This window comes from Scomber scombrus, chromosome 15 (genome assembly GCF_963691925.1).
Source record: "Scomber scombrus chromosome 15, fScoSco1.1, whole genome shotgun sequence".
Classification (NCBI taxonomy): Eukaryota; Metazoa; Chordata; class Actinopteri; order Scombriformes; family Scombridae; genus Scomber; species Scomber scombrus.
This window is the reverse complement of record NC_084984.1, coordinates 17,228,421-17,250,741: the sequence shown is the minus strand read 5'-3', so window position 1 is coordinate 17,250,741 and position 22,321 is coordinate 17,228,421. Positions and strand designations below refer to the sequence as shown.

Sequence of the window (22,321 nt, the reverse complement as noted above, 5' to 3'; positions counted from 1 at the left end):
ATACCAAAGATGAAATAGTGTCATGTTTAAATCTATGAACCAACATGAATAATCTGAGGGCAAAATGAATAATGCTCTTAACTCCATTAACAACTGCCTTCAAAATGCCCTTCAGCAACAAATCAATCCTCTAAATGCTCTGGGGGGTACATTCACTGCTCATAGTTTTGTGGTTGTCAGCTCCCAGGTGTGAATGAGTGTCTCTATATGAATGTTAAGCACATGCATGGTGAAAAAAGAGTCTGTGAGCTCAACAAAACTCTTTTTTAAATGAATTATTCATGTTTAAACCACTCCTAGTGGTTCCTTAGGGCTGAAATGTTCTTTATACTCAGATATATTAAAATGATAGATGATGATAGATGGCAAAAACATCATGATTCTGCAGTTCTAACCCTAATCTCAGTGGTTTATCTAACATTGTAAAGGTTTTACTGAGGATGGCACTAAAAAAAAGTCATTGGGTCATTAAAATTGACATGGTTTACTCCAATGAGACTATAAATACAGTATGTTCAATGCATTTCCTGGTACACTTAATAAAAAGATAACTTTGAATTTAAATAAAAGGGGGGCAGAAACATACTGATTTTTTTGTATGTATACAATTTTGCCCTGAGAACAGAAGTAGAGGAAATATCAAGAGGAATCCAAAAACTTGAAGGTTCATCCACTGAGGACCATGAATATCCATTCAAGATTTCATAGCAATCGAGCACCTTGAAGCCCTGCCACTGGGGAGCGATAAATAGATGAACAAAGATACAAAACATGATAACCAGAGACGTTGATGAAGGATGTGTGTTAAAAGGCAGTGATGAAAAATAGACAGACGGCAGGAAATCAAGCTTAAAAGACAAAGTCCACAAAGTATTTGGTGTGTATAGACTCACATTGTAGAGGATGTCCACCCAGCCCTCCATGGTGATGCACTGGAACACAGTAAGCACCGCGAATAGGATGTTGTCGAAGTTTGTGATACCGAAGTTGGGTCCAGTCCAGTACTCTTTGCATTGCGTCTCGTTAGGACACAACCTGGCCGGGGACTCCTGACCACAAGGCCAGTCTGCTGCTCTCTCACCTGATCAAGGAGAGAAAAGAAAGGGAGAATGATTTATGTTTCTGATTTTGTTCTGCTTTTTAACATTTTTCCTATACATAAAAACAGAAATATCAAATTGTCTGCATCTATGATTATAACGTTTTCAAATACCTTAGTACTTAAGACACTGTAATGGTCCAAATGCCCCCTAGTGGTCACACTTTTGTTGTTTATATGGTTCAGAACTGTATCAGAGAAAGCAGTGCAGCCAAAATGTCCTTTTCTTTTTCTGTCTTCTTCCAGCTGCCTCAAGCTGCTCCTATGTGTCTCATGATCTCCTCACAATCAGTCATCAGTCGTGCCTGCAACACTTCGAAAGGGAAACTCACCAAAGCATCCCTCCCTGGTGCCCCACCCACCTCAACCAATTCCTCTCAATGGAGACCATTGACCTATAACCTGATCATGCAGAGTGAGAGTGCAGCCTCATTCTTTCTGTCAGTGCACAAAGCTTGTTACCACAGGTGAAGGTCAGTGTATAGATCCACTGGTGAATTTAGAGCTTTGCTCTGGTGGTTATCTCACTTTTCAGTGGTACGCTCCAACAGAGCGTCACTGTTAGGGCACCTGAGGCACCTAACCAGGAGTCAATATCACACACCTTCTTCTACACTCATATACCTCAGCTCCTTTTCCTAAGAAAATCCAAATTATACCTATTTTCCATGTGGCTGAGTTATGATTTTATTTCCATTGTTCCATTTTAAGGAGGTTTTGGGAAACGAATTCTGTCTTTCACAGGAGGAGATAATAACCAAATGTTCTTCAAGATGGTACTACCACTGCTGACAATCATGATTGATAAAACAGCTGTGGCTTTATATCGTATGTACCTCTAAAACAAGCACAGATCAATAACCACTATTTTACTATTGCATCTGCAACATCCAAACCACTGACATGTGCATGTTAAACAAACAGTAATATCCAAACCACAACATTTTGCAGTGATGGGAAATCTGAGTGTACATCCTGCAAACCTGTGCAGAGAAACTATGAGAAAAATCTAACAAGTTCACAGAAAAACTGAAGGCCACAACCACAGAACAGCAAAATATATATATATTGAAGTGATTCAACACACTTGACAATGTCAGGGTCACAGTTAAGTTCCTGTGATGAAAGACCTGCAAGCCTCAGACATGAATGTGCTGATGTTCATGTCGCTGTCCAGCTGGTCCAATCAAGATCTCAGTCGGGCTTATAGCTTATCTTGTGGTGCCCGCCTTGCACCACTGCTACATCTGCCAACGCACTGTACCCACACCGGCTCAAAAAGTGCCTGAGTCAGGCCTCGATTTCAGCAATGCTTATCGGCCTTCACGATAATCCAATCCTGATATCACAGAACATTGTACAGGATTCAGGTAACGATGTAAAAAAAGACCTATCCACATTTAAACTATGATACATGTTTTTGAAGTCCATTATGAAACATCTTGAAATCAGACTTCTAACACTATTGGTTTGGAAACAAACTAATGTTTTTTGTAAAGCTCTCCTTAACAGAAGGAATGTGTTTAATGCCATCTTTTTTCACCGTTTCAGTCAGCAAACAACAAATTTGTGCATCCCAGCACAATCTGTCTCGCATCTGGTCAGCAGTGGGACAGACACAGGCCAGCTACTCTGCTGAGTGTCAGCTGAAAATCTGAGCTGTGTCTCTTCCTGCTTCACATCATCACATTTACTGTGTTTCAAAACAAGCCTTACACCATTATATTTGTTGTCATATATATAGTTTAGTTGTCAAACAGGTTTTTATCAAGATGCAGCATTGAGATATTAATCAAACCACTATTTTATTATTGCAAAATCATAGTGTGATCAGTTTCAGGTTAAGCCAGCTAAGTGTGGACATGTTCTCAGTAAACAAGATGTGTTTTTTTTCCTTCTATGATCTCGAGTTTTCAAGGATCGGGAAGCGACAATGAGACGATAGCACCAGGGTTCATGGAGGATGCTGAGAGTTTGCTTAAAGGATGCGCTGGCACACACGTCAGCAGATGGGGATCAGAATAAAGAATAAATGTGCTGAGTATAACAGATGCCTTGCGCGCCCATCGTTTCATGAGGGATGGCGCCTCGATCACGAGCTGTGCAAGGTTTTAACAATGATTTGCGGAGCCAGATTGCACAGCCAACATCCCTCCTGTGTCACTCCAGTAAAATGTGTCCTTTACTTCCTCCTGACAGGTGCTGTGTCATCTGGCCTTAGTGTCCACAGATGATGTGAGAACATCTCAGGTCTTTATTATCTTCCGCTGGGTGAAGCTCCATATGAAATTAGAGCTGTTAGGAAATAATTAGGGCTCATTATTCAAATTTCACTTTATTCAAAAATGATTTAAACGAAACAAACAGCAAAGATGAACCTAAATATGTTGTCATCTTGCAAAAAAAACTTCTGATCATTTATTTATTTCATTGTGCTGAAGGCTTTTTGGTGTCATGCTGTTCAATTCCACGTGCATGTGAACACATTCATAGGAACTGTCATGAATATTTTAGAGGAGCGCCGTGAATTTCAGTGCAGACTTTCAACGCAATGAGCAGTGCATGTGGAAATGGGATGTTGGGGAGTTGAAAGTAGTTGTCATTTCAAAACTCACCAGTTAATAGAAGTCTACAGAAGTCTGCAGAAGTCTACAGGGGAGTTTTTATAATCTAATTACTGTCAAAAAATTATCCAAGTCAATCGTTCTGGGTGTACACAAAACTGACTTAATAGCTCGTGGCAATGTGTTTATTATTTATCTTAAGGCAATGTCTCTGCAGAAATAATTAAAGCAGGAAAAAGAAGCCACAGAAGTTTTGGAAATATGCAAATGTATTCACACATATGAGCAGGACTGGGAAGGTTACTTTTTAAATGTAATAGGTGACAGATTACTAGTTACCCTATTTAAAATGTAATACAATTTGACTTAATCAAAGTAATGTAACTTATTACATTTGATTACTTTTCTAATTTTCCATCTAATGTTTTCAGCTGTTAGGGTAAGTGTACCCATTACCAAAATCTAAGTTTAGCTGTTTTTCATGGATACGGACATGATTTATAAGGGAGATAATTTCTTATAAAGCAAGATTTATGTCTCATTTGAAAATGTATTCAATAGTTCATGTAGATTTTGGAATACAAAATAAAGATATTTGATGAAAAAAGGCAAAAGTCTGGCATAGGCTTAATTGGTACTGTGACACCATTTAAGCCCATGTGTGCTCCAAATAAGTCCACGTCATGATTTATTTACAAAATATAAAAAATATTAATTTCAAAGAATTAAAAACAGCTATATATATATTCAGTAACAAAAAAATGAGGAAAAAACCCTCCTGAGCAAAATCTTAAAGGTCTGACTTCAGATGCAACCCCCTTTGTAATCATCAACATTTTCATCAGTAATTGTAATTTAATGACACATTTTTTTCTCAGTAACTGTAACGGATTACAGATTATTTTGTAATTACATTTTGTAACACTGTTACATGTAACTAATTACTCCCCAACACTGCATATGATACACAACTTCCTTATAGCTTAACCCCACATTACCTGTCTATGACTTACTCATTCATACACCACACTAACACATACACACACACACACACACACACACACACATACACACACGCAAAGAAAAACACAACACAGCTGCCCTCACGTAGAAAGTCGTTACTGTTGCTGCTCAGCTTAATCAAACCCTGCTGCGTCTCTGTGACTGAAATAACTCAATAACACACGTACTGTACATTAGCAGGCTGTCACCACTGCTCACACCAGCACTCTGACCGTGTAGAATATGCACACACATACACACACATACACAAACGTGCACACACTGATAGACAGATACCCATATTTTACAGCTGGCCCAGCCAATCACCCTACAGTCACGCCTTCACACTCTATCTGACACCAGCAGCAGGGAAATAAAGCCTTCTCGTAATTTTTTGATTTTTATTTTGTGCATTACACAATGGGTAATTTCAGCCTAGCAAGTCTGACTATTTTCAACAATCACTGTAATACTGTAATTTAAAAATAACCTTGCTGTGATATATCTGAAGTGGGTTTGTTGCTTCTTTGCTAACTCACAGGGGAGGAGACTTATCTTTCTTGCTTCCTCCCTCCCTTTTATTATCACACATTAAAGGAGCAAACCACTCATTTTAGTGGCTCGTACTCATCTACCTCATTTACATCATACTTTAAATTACAGTTACACATTTACAAATTGTGTTGATGTGTGTTCATGGTTCTAAGAATATCTTTGCCACCTTTCAGGCACCCATTGCTTTCCATTCATTTGCAAGTGTTACGGAAATGAAACACTTTATTCCTATAATTAGTACTAAATTACGGAGAAACATCTTAGATAAATAAATAAAAAGTGTAGTAGAATAAATTGTTTAATAATATTTTCAGTATAATGTAACAAGGTGCATACTTTTTAAATAAATGTACCACTTGACATTAAAGGTAAAAACAGAATTACACATTTACACTAAGTTTCATCAGTCATTAAAGAGATGAGTTTTGAACATGAATGGCTGCTTGAAAGGTAAAATACATTTTAAAACATCTAATGTATCGGAAAACGGTTTTGGCACACAACTCTTGATGCAGGAGAAAGATGGAACCAGTGAATTGAAACCTCATTAACACCATCTGAGGTAGCGTTCGATCGGGAGGCCGAGTGCATATTGTAAGCATCCCTATTGACTCGCAGCAGAGGCTATCAATCAGAACGTGAGGACCGCAAATAACATGCACCTAAATCAAGATGTGAAAAATGGCTGTCAAATATTCTGCTGTGCGCTTGTTTGTTGGGTTGATGTCGGTACACTGCCTGCCAGCACTGCCAACGTGCAGCTACTTGTGAGACACGCACACACCTATGAATAATTGATATACGCCTGTATAAATATGTAATAAAAATTCCATTCTCATCTGTATGTAGGAATGCGAATTAAATTTAAAATAAATTATAAAGTTTTTCCTTGGCATGGACTGAGCTGATAATCGGTGTTGTCGTACAAACGGGTTAGGGTTAGGGTGGTTCTCTCACCCGTGCTGATCTTGAAGCAGGTGTGGTGGAATTTGCCCATGTAAAACTCGACCCCGATGATAGCAAACATGACGATGGCGAAGAAGAGCAGCAGGCCGATCTGAAGCAGGGGAACCATGGCTTTCATTATGGACTTCAACACCACCTGGAGACCTGAGGGGGACAGGAAAAGGAAAGGAAAAGAGAGCTCAGTCTAATTATTGCAGCTTTGACCATTAAAAAGTCTATCATCATCCTTATCAATGAAGTCTACAGTGCTTCAAACAAAGTCAAAGTCTATCTGTAAACGCTGTGGGTTTGTTAACAACCTGTCTATCTGTCTGATTTTCTGACTGCTTGTATTTCTCGCCCCATCTGACCTCTAGCTTTTAGCGATATTGCTCCAAAATCTCAGCAAGGAACTTGGTGAATATAGTGTTACTTTCTCTGACCAGTATGATCGCCTAAACAACAAAAATAATGCCAAAGTTATAATAAAACCAAATTATTCTTGATAATTAATTCAAGCAAGCAGTTGACACTTCAGTAAATCTGTAGTGTGTGGTCCTGATTTCAACGTTTTACTGAAAACATTCAAATTAAAGATAAGATTTGGAAAAGACGATTAAAGAGAAGTTTGCTCTCGAGGCTCAGTTGTTTCATCCGATTCAGAACGTGCAAAGATATCATTATCATGCAACTCCTTGTAAATACTAACCAATCAAAAGTGAGTTTGCTAATATTGACACACATGTTTTAATAGGTTTATAAGTGAAATTTAATTAATAGTTCACTTTTGTATGAAACTAAGGAGACTTAAATCATTGATCTTTTTACTCGGACAACCTTCCTGGACAATATATGAGCCTCTTTGTCTACAGCACAGTGTCTGCTTCAATATATCATATCATGAGGTGTTGACACAGTGACTTACTGGGGATTCCTGACACCAGTTTAAGGGGTCTCAGCACTCTCACTGCCCGTAGTGTTCGCAGGTCAAAGTCTGAACCCACCGTGGCCAAGATTCTGTAAGAAGACACAGACACAAACATGCAATTAAAAATCACTGCTGTAAAAGGTAGGCATGATCTCAGGTAAGCAAAAAAAAAGCTGTATTCCTTTGTTAGAGAGACATAATAAAGAGATGGTTAGAGTCGAGGAGACAGAGGTGCAACAGATGTCAGCAACCCAACTCCCAGGGTTTCACTAAATTGAGCATCTTTGGGAAGTGAATCAATTAATCATTTAACTATAGAGCTAAAATACACAGTAAAGTGCCAGAATATTGATTTCAGAGCTCAAAGTGACGCCAACACATTGTTTGCGTTGTCAAACCAACAAACACTCCAAAAGCCAAAGATTTTACATTTGTAATTAAATGTTTGTTTGATAAATGACTGAATCAATGAATCATTTATCAAAGCTGTTGCTGATTAATGCTGAAAGACTGAAAAAAGGCTTAACTAATGTGTATTTTCATTACTTCTTAATCTTGTGATTATCTTTTTATTTTATTAAAATAAAACATCAGTCCAAAACCCAAAGATATTTAATTAACAGCTGACAAATCATTGTTGATTGTTTTTTCTATCATTCAACTAACTGATTAATAAACTAATCGCTGAAGCAACAACTGAAACAATAAACGAGGATACAAAGCTGAGTACATTTCTAGAAAAGATCAGTACTGTGGGGCTTTTTCATTGATTGGCCTGCAACAATTACTGTCATGAGCATTTAATCTATTGATTATATAAAAGTATCCTTTAGTCTCTAGAATGACAGATAGTAGAGAAAAGTGTCAATCACAATCTTCCAGAGCCCAACAGCTTTATGGTTTTTGTCTATAAACCAAATATATTCAATTTACAATGATATAAAACAGAGAAAAGCCGTTCAGGACCAGTAAAATATATTTTTGTTTTCTTCCACACACAAACAAACACACACACACAGCCTGTCGTGTGGTCACATATGTGTCTGATTACATCATGTGCTGTTCATATCTGTTTTTACCTACAAGTGGAGGAGTGACATACTCTGTGTGTGTGTGTGTGTGTGTGTGTGTGTGTGTGTGTGTGTGTGTGTGTGTGTGTGTGTGTGTGTGTGTGTGTGTGTGTGTGTGTGTGTGTGTGTGTGTGTGTGTGTGTGTGTGTGTGTGTGTGTGTGTGTGTGTGTGTGTACTGACCATTGAGCCACAGCTGGCAGCCCTCATTACAGGCTGTACACAGAGGGACAGACTTAAGTGCTCCACTAAAACACACAGAAAAAAAACACACGCTCCAGGCTACACAGAGACAGAGAGAGAGAGAGAGAGAGAGAGAGAGAGAGAGAGAGAGAGAGAGAGAGAGAGAGAGAGAGAGAGAGAGAGAGAGAGAGAGAGAGAGAGAGAGAGAGAGAGAGAGAGAGAGAGAGAGAGAGAGAGAGAGAGAGAGAGAGAGATGATGATGATATGCAGTGGAGGCCGATGAAGATTTGTAGCAAATTCATAGCAAAGACACAAAATGCAGGTGAAAGTAGGAAGGAAGAGAAAGACGGTAGACCTGGAATAATGCTAATTTGCTCTGGAATCGAGAGAGAGACATTCTTACACATTCCCAACATTCCCAGATGTTGATACAAATTTTGTTTTCACATCACTATCTGATTCACTGAGAGAAAAATCTGAGATATGAGCAGTATTTTACAACCTGTATTACACATGACTTTTTCGCTCTAAAGATCTTTAAAATATAGTAATAAACTAAGTAAAATAAAATGTATTTATATACTGCTTTTTACAGACTTAGGTCACAAAGTGCTTTACATAGGCAAGATAACATAAAGAAGATGATACAACAATCCACAAAATACACACACGTACAAAATATATGTTTCTATATATGCACACATTCATATATATATATATCAAAAAATAGAAAGAATAATAAGTAAAAGTAATAAAAATGAAATGCTGAAGCTTGGTGCCTATAGGTTACCCAAACATCTGTCTAAACAGATGGGGTTTTTTTTGGTCTTTTAGCTAACACATATAAGCTTATATATAGAATATAGAATATAATTATGGTATTAAGTATTTCTCTTAAAATATACATATAATATAACTGAACAGCTGAAATAATTCAATTTCAATCAACATGAAGCTCATGTAGAAGCCTATAGAGTTGATGTTTACCTACTAGTAGCTGTTGGATGCTAATGGTTATCTTCTCTGCTACATGTGAAGTCCTTTGTGCTGTCAAATGAGTAAAGGTCTGGGTCTGGGTCTGGGAACGAGGTAACCCATTGTAAATTTTAGTATTTCAACTTTCTGATATTGTGCTTTGTATTTCTTTATTTTGATGTTACAAAAAAAATATATTTCAGACATGTTTTTAACACCTATGATGGCAGTTTATTGCAAGAAAATGCACATTGTTTAAAAAATTAACCACATGATACCCTCTGATTGACTCCACACTTACATCTCTACCAACTTTGAAATCAAACATACACCCTTGCCTTGTTTATTAGAACCTGCAGTCATGATGCTTTTTTAAAACACACCTGACTATAAATGATATTATTAATAAAATCCCAAATGGGCATGTTGTTTGTTTTTTTAAACCTCTCAGTTAAGTACCGTAGGGAGCCCCAAATCAGGCAGAAAATCCTCCAGGGTACAATAGCCGTTATGTGATGGGAAGCACACACTCGAGGACTCACTGAAAGAAATTCTTCAGATAAGTCACACACACAAACACACATACAGGAGGGGGGAAAAAAAAAAGTAGAAAACAAGAAAGGTCACTTATTGCTCCCTGGTTACCAGTTGGCATGGTAACCGATAAAGCACATCTGTGCTTCATGGGAATTATCATTATGGGTGGAATCAGTCTGCAGGGATGAAAGTGCCTGTTTTGTAATATAGAATATATTGTTTTATACATATTTCATGCACTTGATCAAATTCTCTGACAGTGATGGATTCTCAAATGTTCTTTTTTATAATTCCCTCATTACTTCCCCACATTCAAATCGGGATTTTTTACTTATCATGTGTTTCTATAACTTTCAGCTCAGTGTAGGAAACCTAGATTTAAAAACATAAGCGGTAAGAAGAGGGAACCACAGAGTGAGACACCGGAGCTGAGGGATGACTTAAAGATGACATATTGATGCGGACTGCCAACCAGCATGTGGAGGAAAAGCCTCTTAGCACCACCTATCTAATACCCACATTCACACGCGCTGCACCAAACTTATTATTACATGAACATTCACGCATAGCAGCTGCTTCTCAGTTCAGCTTTGGTCACATACGGCTGATAAACACAGCATTCTTTTTTTTTTTAAGTCTCTTTTGCATCTCTGTGTCCCACAATTCATTACAAACCCAGTAAATTGTTTAACAGACTGTTCAAGTGAGCCGTATCAGCCATTAAGTCAGGAAATATGTTAATGGTGTGCCTAACAAGTTTTTGTTCTTCAAGTGCACTATTTCTCCCAATGGACTACTCTGTGAGTGCTGCTACTGCTACTAAAACCACTGATATTACTACCACTATGTGACTAGCAAACATTCAACGCTGCCTATCAACCACAAAACACATTACAGCTATTAACCAACATCAGTAACTATTATCCTTGTCCTTATTATCCTCAAAACCTACAACACCATCTGAACCACCTAATAACCACCACCTGACAGCCGGGTGTTTCACCAAACAGTGAGAAACCTGTACACATGTAGTAACACCCTAAGTCTAAGCAAGTTTTACTCAAGCAGGAGGCTCCCTTTAATTTTCTTCACAATATTTAGCTTCTATAGCTGCTTCATATAATTAAAATCTTGCAGGGAATAAATCAATTTATACTATATTTTGTGGCTACCAGTTCATTTTATAATTGTTTTTCAAATTTACAAATGTTTTAATACTATTATTTAGGTGTGTCACCTAGTGATACAACATGATAACAATTAATTAATATAGCAATTAGTTCAAGTAAATAAGTAACAATATTTACAGTACAGATTTAAATTCTTACAGTCTATTGTGGTCATTTGAAATTTATATTAAAAAAAAATTCAACTTTGATTTTCTTTCATTTTTAAAAGTGTGCTTGCTGTATGCCATAGGTCTTTCAAAGTTTCCACCTTCCTCAAGAGCAGCAAGCATGAAAGAACATTTCCAAATTAAATACAATAAAATAAATGGATGAAAAAAAACCCATATACATATACAATAAGGTATTGTACTCTGGAACGCCTTGCCAGAGGAACTTATATGCACCACCTACAGTTTCAACACTCTTTTCAACACATTCTTAAAACACTTTTCCTGCCCTTAAGTTATAACCTGCAATTATTTATTAATTTTATTTATCTTATAAATTTGTACTTGGATTTTATTTCTTGTTGCTTATTGTTTTGCCTGTAATTTTCTTGTCTTCTTATGCTCTGTGAAGTACTTTGAAAGGTGCTATACAAATAAAGTTATTATTATTATATTTTGATGGGAATTAGTCTTTGTTCACATGCCTACATTAAAAAAAACATGCATAAAATAACAAAAAAGGTTCTACTTCAGTTGCCAAATTTGGATTTTGAATGATTTGCACCCCACATATAAAAGCTTGTGTGTCTCCACTTTGTAAATTGTACTATAAAACTTGAAAAAGCTGAGACAACCTGCGATTAAAGAAATGTTGCTGTTCTGGGTATGACGTTAATGGACAAATGAAAAGCTGGCAAGAATAGTCTCTTCACAGAACACAGAGCCACTGTGACCTGGAGAAACAGAATGAAAAGAGGTTATAAAGCCATGAATCATCCCTCTGTGCTGTTTTTATATCCTCCACAATCAGTAACTCACTTTGTTCTGCTAAGTGCGCACACGTATGCGCGCATGTGTATGTGTGTATGTGTGTGTGTGTGTGTGTGTGTGTGTGTGTGTGTGTGTTTGTGTGTGTGTGTGTGTGTGTGTGTGTGTGTGTGTGTGTGTGTGTGTGTGTGTGTGTGCGTGCATTTGCCTGTGAAGGGGTGATTTGATGACTCTGTAGACAGACAGTCGGGCAGGGAGCGGGCTGGAGAAGAAGCTATGACTTTTAATATCCCTTTATCATCACCACAATATATCCATGTGGGCGCCGCACAGTGGCACAGGAAATATGGAGGGTGATCCTATCGTCTGTCACTCGCGCTCACACACACACACACACACACACACACACACACACACACACGCCACCTCCCTTTTATATTGTCGCACACAGGTACAACCCTGAAAACATGTTCGATAAGGCAGATTTTTGCTCATCATTGGAGTCAGAACACATCAAAAGACATGTCTATAAATTCACATACACACAATAAGTTAAAAGTACCTGCTGTGCTTCATCAAATATATCTCATGATGTGATTACACCTTTATCACCGTAATATAAATAGAACTTCAACTAATTTAACCTTGAAGACACAATAGCAGAAGAAGGCGGACAGATAAGAAATGATTCATGCTGCCCATCAAAGTCCGTGGGAAGAAAAACCAGACTTCACTTCATTTAGCTGTCTATTATTTTTTTTGTTCTTCAAAAGACTCGTTTCACACACAAAAAAAAGTTGACAGAATTCGACTGTGACTGATAATAATGTTCACTTTCTTGGAAAATGGACATCGTTTAAGGAGGGAATTACATCGGCCTCGGCGCGGTGCGATGGATGAGCTTTCATCAGCGTGAATAGGAGTGTAAAGTGACCAATGAGTAAAAAGAAATGAAGACGAGAGTTCACCGGGACAAAGGTGAGAATTGATGTTTGAACATAATACTGCCTGTTAGATAGAAGACTTTACACTCCTGCCCACTAATCAATATTTTTTATATTATCAGCGTATCAAAAGGCTACTCGCAGTTATAAACCCTCAGAGAGTTATATCCCAGCAGCTAAATAAGCAACTGTTTACAACACGTTAGCTGTAGCAAGTTTCCAAGGCGATGCCAGAGCTGTTTGCAGCTCAATTTGCAGCTTTTCTGCTCCTAAAAGTGGCCAAAACATGATTTACTCCACTTTAGACATAGATGAAAAAACATAAAACAGCCAAAGTGGAAAAAAGATCTAGCTGAGAAAAAATGAGAGAAAAAACTCAGCTTTCTCGTGAGGCTGAGTGATGTAGTTTAATTACTGTGACCCTGCCCAGCTGGGCCGGGGGCTGTGATTGAGCTTTTCACACATCCCAGTAAAAGGAGACGGGGGCTCCCAGAGGACAGACAAGAGAACATGGTGCTGACAACCTGACTGAATAACTGCCTGTCTATCTGTCTGATATGTCTGTCTTTCTGTCTGTCTGTCGGTCCATTTGTCTGTCTGAACACTAGCAGCTGGTCACAGACTGTCTCTGTTTGCTTGTCTTTTTGACATTTAAACCAACCAGACTGTTGACACTTAAATTCAATTGTTAGCCTGTGGCTGCTGCGTTTAGTATTTCTGCCTGCATGCCATTTCAGCTCAGAAAGGAGAATGAGAGGTGAGATTTATTCCTGAACCATGAGCGGTGCCTTCACATTTCACAATGCAAAACACACTGCAGACATTCCTCATTGTTGGGTAAAAACTATGAAACTAAGACACAGTGGTCAATATAAAAAAAAAGAAAGAAATAATTCTATCAGAACCCACCTGTTAAATTTAGGCGATAAGGTACAGTAACGGGCACAAGTTTCTTCAAACAAAATACTGTTTGCTGCTTTTATTCTGGAGGCTAAAAGTCTGGTCAAGTACTGGCAGTATACAAAAGATGGGTGACAAAATAAAGGAAAAAACAGTACAGGCCTGAATGCTTGATCCCTACAGTGAGGGGATGTGGTGGCTATGTTATGCTAGGGGGTATTTTGCTGGTATTGTTTGGGTCAACTTGTCCCCTTAGAAGGGAAACATTTGTATCCTGATGGGAGTGGTCTCCTCCAGGATGACAATGCCCCCATCCATATGGCATGAGGGGTCACTGAATGGTTTGAACATGATGTGTATCATATGCTATGGCCTTCACAGTTTCCAGATCTCAACCCAGTTGAACATCTGTGGGAGATTTTGGACTGATGTGTTAGACAGCGCTCTCCACCATAAACATCATCAAAACACCTTGTTATTTATTTATTTTATCTTATTGTCTTCATAACTGCATGCCTGTGTGTTATTACGTTTCATTCTCAGAATGTGGATGTCAGACCAGAAACTGCATATAAATTGTTATAAAAATAAAAATCATTAAATCAAAATGATTATTATCATATGCAAGAGTGCACAGATGTGAATACAAACACACACACAATATACACACAATAATGATGGAAATAGACCTCATCATTAGACACAGACCATTTCTTGCTAATTCAAACCCACCACATCCTGTTTGTGAACAAAAATGAAATGTGTGTGCTTGTGTGCTTGTGTTGTGACAGTTTGACTTTCTGGGTACTATGTTTTAATTTAGATTATTTTGTTAGGGGTGTCAGGCAGGTCTCTCTCCTGGTGTTTGAGATAAGTCAGTCTGGTTTTTTTTCCTTATTAATTTTTATTAGAATATTTAAGTCAAGCCTCACAAAATGATGCACGCCAATCAAAATGCACACCCTCCACATCGGATGACACTCAGGAACCCAACAAGAACAACACAAACGCAAAATCTTAGTGAAAAACACAAACACTTGTATATGTGAATGGTGGTGGGCTGTATCGTCGTGACGTTATACGATGTGAGTGGACAGCTGTGACAGAGTCAGGGGAGCAAGCATTCCCCACAATGCACATGAGGACAGAAGGGGGTACTCATGAACTCATCGTAGCTGCCAAAGCCACTCGTCGTCAAATATGGCTGCTGCTGTAGTGCTGTGGTTCTAAATTAACACTGCTTGCATGCGCACACATACACACACACACATGCAGGCTTCCTCCTTATTAGACTCATACACAAACACGTCAAAGGGACTAAAAAAACATCTAGCTCATATCCTCAGGCTATGAGGTAATGCTGTTCTGATTTTTCAAGCTATCAGCTCAAGTCCTATTTCTTTTATATCCGTCTTAATGGAAACAAACACATGCACACATTTTGAGATATTGCTTTAGTAAATGTCCAATTTCAAGTGACAAGAGGTAGAAATACAATTTGAAACATACAGTAGAAACTATTTACAGTAGCAGTAATTAGAGACATTATCTTCTGTATCCCACACAGAATATACCATTAGTGCTACTTTGGTGCATATTAGCTACATGCTGTTAACATGTTTTTGCAGTGTAAAGAATTTAGCAGAGGAAACAAAGTTTACAACAGACAATAATGTACGTTGCATCTTTGCCCACTATGAATTCAAAGTAAAGGCTAACTGATAAACTTCCTGCTCCTCACCACCCATTTTTAAATTTTCTTTGTTTCTCTACCTAGCTAGCATAATAGTTGACACAACTTGCCGGCTCGTGATAAAAACCAAGCAGATTTTACACAGAGCAGTACTTAGAAATGACGGGAAACGCTTTTATGACTGGAAGAGTTACATGAAGAGACTGCTATCGATTTAATAGTCGTGAAATGTTAGCTCAGTCTAGCTTAGCACAAACAACTGCAAACCAACAACTGTGCTCATTGTGTCTTATAATTAAATTTAGATGGCTGCAACTGTATCAGATGTAGTAACACAAAATGAGATACTGGATTTGATAAGCAGACAGTGGTCCTCTGATGTTTTGATTGTAGCTAACATATAGTACAGTGTTAATAAGAGTCATGCTGTTAAAAGGCATAGTTTTACTCATTTAGCAGAAGCTAGCTGCTGTGTTGAATTAGCACACATATGAAATAAAATTGATACCAATCTTCTCACCTTTATATCATTTCCAGTATAAGTAAATGTAATCTATGTGTAAGATACTACTAATTACTGAAAAAATTAATGGCATCACTGTTAATGAAGTTTCAGTTGTTCTCCATTTTGTTATGGGTATCCAGTAATTTATGACACAAGGTAACAAACGTAAAAGTAGAATTTGCCAAGTGACCAAAATACTTGGAGTTAATATTGTACACCAGACAGCTGCACCCTGACAAACCCAATGAACACTTTACAATGGCAGAGGTCATTTTCTTCAATGGTATGTACTATTTCACCACTCAATACAGATTATGATGATTATTATGATGTTGATTATGATGGAAGAACCTGACTGGCCTTCACAGAGCCCTGACCTCAAACCCCTCCAGTACCTTCTGTATGAACTGGAACACATTCTCAGACAGACCTTATCACCCAACATCAGTGGCTAGCTCAATGATTGGAGCAAATCCCTGCAACTACAATCCAAAATCTTGTGGAGAGCCTCATTTAGAAGCATTATGTAGATCAGTGGAGGCTGTTAGAGCAGCAGATTAATGCCCATGGTTTGGCAATGACACATTCAAATCTAGTAAAGTGCTTAAGACTCTAAAGGGAAAGTCAGATCACAGAGTGTGCAGGTGTGTTAATTTCAGCATCAGACCAGTTTGTGTCATGCTTAGATGGAGGTCTGAGATGTTTTGCTGAACCAAAGCTGGCAGTAAACAACAGAGCCTCCCCTCTCTACTACCTCTCGTCCTATTTATTCCTTCTCCTCCGACATCTAAATGTTATCTAACCCCAGTAATGAATCCCAAGCTGAATGTTTAAACATAACACACAGGTTCCTCCTTAGGGTTACAGCCAGATTAGTTAAAGGGAAATCCAAACTGAGATCAGTGGTCTATTTATTTCTTTTTTCACACAAACTGTAGGTGCCTGAAGTGAAAGATGACAGACAGATAGACAGAAAGAGAAAATGTAGTGAGATGGAAGTAGGGAAAAACAGAAAGGCAGTCTCAGTGGTGTGCACAGAGGGGGGTCCCTCTGGCTCAGCCATGCATGTGCTTCTCTGGTTGGCCCATTTTTAATTTTCACCAATGCCCCGTAGAGAGTTTGTGCATACCACTGGAGAAACACTAAACCTGAGACTCACTTGATGATTGATGACCAGAGAAAACACCTTGGCAAAGCTTCCTTATATAACCTCTACAATATTTCTGCACTCATTGCTGCTACAAACCATTTCTTTGTATTAATCAAGAACACACAATTACAGTGAAAGATTATCCAATCCCAAAAAACAAACAGTCAAACAATCAAAGCAGAAAAAGACTAAAGGTCAGATCTGAAAATGAACTTATGGAAAACCAACCAGAACCCGATACGCATGAATGAATTAGTTTTAAGAAATAGAGGCCTGCTCTGAAAGCATCATAGGAGGATTAGATCAAACTGCCTCATACATGTAATTTCTCTTTCACAGCTCTCTCAAAAAACACATTTTTCTCCAGTGGTGATTATGACACACTATGTGATCAGAGAGGAGAGTGAGTCTTCTTGGCAAACTGACAAACAGATCTGAGACCTGCTGCCATAAGGGACCCTGCCTGGCCCAATTAGACTGAATATAATTTGGACCCAATTTGGGTCCCATTTTGCAAATAATGATGTCCAATGACGACCTCAACTCTAGACTGTTTATTGGGTCTGCATTTAGGGGCTGTCAGATAAAGGGAGTGCTCAGTAGAATAAGTTTGGAATTCTTCCGAAAAAGCAATAAATTAAAAGTTTTCCTAATGCTTTTGCTCACATTTGTACTTAAAGGCAAACCTAAGTGCTTCAGTGTGGATGGTACCTCACAAATCATTGATCTGATGCTATACTTAAAGTGTTTCAGTTGTTTTTCACTACTGCCATACAGTTTTCAGTGCTCCTTTATTGTGACCAGTGAGCTGCATACGAATTCTAAGACGTTTTTGAATTCGTAGTGTACTGACACTGAAAAAGTGACAAAATGACATTAATTACTCAAAAATGTCAATGTGGACATGATCTAGATGCTCTTGATGGCCAGTATTGTACTGCAATGATTGTACAAAGGAAAATAAGGAACAGTTCAGACCCGTAAAAACAAATTGTCAGTGGTAATGAGGCAGTTCCTGGCAGATTTCAAGAACAAGAATAAAACAAAAGTTAAATCTTGAAAACCATTATGCTTTTTCAATTTCATAGTTTGACTGATTGCAAATCATTGCATATCTTAGGGTTAAGGGGGTTAGGTTTAGCGTTTATTTCCTCTACTGTCAAGCAGAGAAAAGGAAATGTCAAATAGATTTCTTATATAGTAACTGCAAAAAAAGTAAACTAGGAAATACAGTAGTACATCTGGTATGTTATTAGTATTACTATGGAATTGGACACTTTGTTTCCAAGGAGAAAACATTTTTTTATGAAAATCACACATGGTTCCAAAGAAGCAGATAAACAACGTGTGGGCAGCAGGGAGCTCGGACAGCTGTCAAATTTGTCAAAAATGGACTGTCAGGAAGGAATATGTTGTGCTGCTTTTAAACATGCCATCAATGTATTGGATGGGAAACAAGTGAGACTGTATGTTTACTGTATGAAAACTATTGTCAGAGGACACTTTCCCCCAAGGAGACATCCTGACAAGATATACTATGATTTATGTTTGGGAATTCAATCAAGTCATGGCCACCTCAGCTGAATCCTCTCTGGAAAGCTGAATGGACATGACATCCTGGAGCACTTTCACTGTATGGGAAGACAGTCTTCTTATCGATTTTGAGGTTAATCACTGAGATTGTAGCCCAGGGGGTTTGATGAATCCTGACTTTCATATAAAACAATGTTTCCTGTCTGACTCTGCTCGGTCTGTCTACATTATGAAAGTAGAGTCAGTTGGAGGTGAAATAAGCAAACCTTTATCTTTGTAGTGTTTTTAAAACCAGAGTGTTTACCAAAGAAACTAATAAAGAACAACAGAGCAGACACAAACACACACAAAAACATTAATAAAAAGTAAGATTAATATGAGGCCAGACAGTAAAGATATTGCCTGAAACTATCTCTGCCAGAGGAAAGCCTATAAATGAGCAGCAAGTACTTTATGTCTCATTTGTTTTCCACCTGCCACTCAAAACAAAGACCAAATTTAAGCAGCTGCTACACTGTCTGACAGTATCATATCATGATCATATTATATATCAATATCAGTATCATATGATCTTTATAGATTCCATCACATACAAATATTCTACATGTCTTGTCCATCATTTCATACACATTTTGCCACATTTTTGGTAACTTGGGAAACTGACAACTCCACTACAAGTGAAAATAAAGTTTTTGGATTTAAATTTGATAATTAAGCTGCACAACAACATGTCTATAAACATTCTGTCAATTCTGTAGCCTCGAACATGTACGGATATATTTGATAAATTGAAATTTTGAGTAAAGAACAGGGAAAAGTAGTCAAATCCTACTACTATAGTTTGCTTCATTCTTTGTTTACGTCGCCTCTGGAGCGGCTGGAAGTTGGCTGTGATGTCTGTTAGTTTCCGGAAGATAACCAATCAGAAGGCTGAACTTGAGGCTGTGTGAAGGGTCAGTATAACATAAATAAGGAGTTTTTTTTAACTATAAATCACGCAAAAATAATCCAGTAGAGCCCCAGATTAAAACATAAACCTGTAAATGCGCATAATATTCCCCCTTTAAGGAAACCGCACTACATGATAGCTCCTCAGTTCGATTTGCATTGGATAAGTCCTCCATCAGCCACAATGTTTACAGTACAAATAATGACATGTGAATGTTGTGCTTTCATTGTCACCATCTTTCTGTGAACAAACTGTCCTCATGTACATTATGTTCCACCGTGTACATTCTATTTATATATTTATATGCCGTTGTCACAGATTTGTGTGCTGCTGGCGGTAAAAAGAAACCCATTTGACATGCTAACAGCCAGGCTGTCGTTCGCAGAAGTGTCATCAGTGGGGAGATCTGTCTTTCTTGGAAAACTCCCTAATGTGCAGCCACCACTTGCTGAATTTGGATCACTGTCAGATTGTGTCAGAAACAGATTCCCACACACACACACACACACTCTCTCTCTTTCTTTCTTTTTAAATCTACACTACATGACAGCATTTTGACATAGCAGCAGCAGTTCATGCCTAAAAACTACAGTATGTCACATCAGGATACAAGTTTTATGATATAAATATATTAGCCAATGAAATGTCAAGATTGCGTCAAAGAGTGACTGAGCATGAAAAGATTTGTTAGAACAATTAGGCCATATTTAATGTTTTTAGCAGAACAGCTGGGTGCAAATGCATTTACACATGACAGTAGAGACTGATCTTATAATAAAAGTGAATATTCATATTGAAAAATGTTAAATGTAAATGTTGTAAAAGGCATGAGAGAAGATAATATTATATTACTGTGTTCCCTGAAAAATTCTAATTCAAACAGCTGATGCATGTAATTAAGGTGAATAAGGAAGGATGAATCCTAAAATTTGTAGTTTGAATGAATAAAACATATAAATGTGTAAAGCCAGTGTATAAAAGGAGGGGAATAGAATGAATTCACCAAACAAGCTTCAAAGCAAACCCTAGATATTAACATGTTTGACATAAAATGTCTACTGAGAATAAAGCATGTCCAAAATCAATGCAGGAGTTCGAGGAAACCTTAGCTTCAGCAGGATGGGCCCTTGAGCTTTACACTAAAAAAAGAAGCTTAAATCACATGCTGAGATAAAGTACAGTACTTCATGTTAACTCACTTCACAGAGAGTTAGAAAGTAGTGCTGTGTTTTCAGGCCCTTCTGCACAAGTGATTATATAGACTTTGAGCTAATCTAAAGTCTTTCTAAAGTCTGGTTCACAGACATAGAGACATGCATAGCTGATGTAAATCTAATCACAAACACTAGGGCTTAAATGTAGAAGGCTTCTGAATATGGATGTGGAGGAAACAAACAACAAAGACTTAGGATTCTATATGCATAAGTCCATTTTGAATGATAAAACAGGTCTTTAATCCACAGATATGATAACATAAGAAAAAATACAGATGGTATATCTCTCAGGTTGTGAGCTTTCAGCTAAATCAAAATTACCTCTTCCAAAAAAAAAAACCTGGTGAGGCAGGACAAAGCCTTCCCTGCCCAGCACAGAAATCAATATTGGTACGGACACATCATACAGACACAGTTATAACTTTTTAATAAACTTGTATCACTGACACCGAAGATATTTCATTCAGTATCTTCAAAATTGTTTCTAAGCTTTATTGGTGTATAACTGGTTGAGATCTTTAAAATGAAACTCCTCACTTGAAAAGTTAAACTGGTTGTTTGTTTCAAAGGTGGATGTATAGTGGTTGTAAAAGTGAACGGAGGTCATGACGGTTCACATCCCGTCTCCTGCTAATGATCAACGTTGGTTTCTTTTAACCATGAGCATAACTGTAAAGACATAGTTTGAAATATTGGAAAATATGCTCATTTGCTTTTTTGGGAAGACTTAAATGAGAAGATTGATACCACTCTCATTTAAAAGTGGTATCAATCTTCTCTACTATCTATCTACTATCAGCAATTGAAGTGAATAAGTGTATTTTCCAACATGTTAAAACTATCTCTTGAACAAGTAGCTTTAGTAGACTAAACATAGCCAAACCTCAACATAAGCATAGACGTGGCCGGATGCTACAGTATGAATTGTTTCTAAAATGGCTTTTAAAAACAATTTGGGAAGGAAATCATCTGACCACACACTGGTTTTATCTTTTTTTCTTTAAATAGACATCAGTAGGGGCCCAGTATGTTTTTCTATTTAATAGGCTGGATTACAGACATCTGGGATGTGATCCAGCAATTAGTTTTCAGAAAGAGAGCAACAGGTTTCACAAAGATTTTCTGAGCTATAAAAGTCATTATTAGGACCAAAAGCCAGTAAATTCAGAGTATTTTTTAAAATCTATATAAAAGTGAGATTTAAATGCAACTGAAATTTACATTACAACTCACGTAAACTTTCAGGTGGTGTTGCAGTAAATGCTGGAAGTCAAACTTATAATCAGGGATCAATTCATCTATGAGGAATGTATTAGACAGGAGTGACCTTATGTTTAAGGTCAGTGAAGGCTCTCATCTCACAGCTTGGGGCTTCAGTTACTGATCGGCTTTGTTTACACTGTCTCCAGAAGACCTCACAAACTCTGTGTTTCCTGGTAGCCGGGTGTTGGACGGACTTGGTCTCGATGGGAT

General features: G+C 37.8%; 1 protein-coding gene across 1 annotated transcript in view; it reads right to left on the bottom strand.

Annotated features, from left to right (window-relative positions):
* cacna1bb (calcium channel, voltage-dependent, N type, alpha 1B subunit, b) overlaps positions 1-22,321 on the bottom strand; it is a 177,110-nt gene that overhangs the window by 104,291 nt on the left and 50,498 nt on the right. The window contains 3 exon segments of the mRNA XM_062434601.1: positions 894-1,081; positions 6,178-6,330; positions 7,091-7,182. Coding sequence (XP_062290585.1) covers positions 894-1,081; positions 6,178-6,330; positions 7,091-7,182 — 433 coding nt within the window.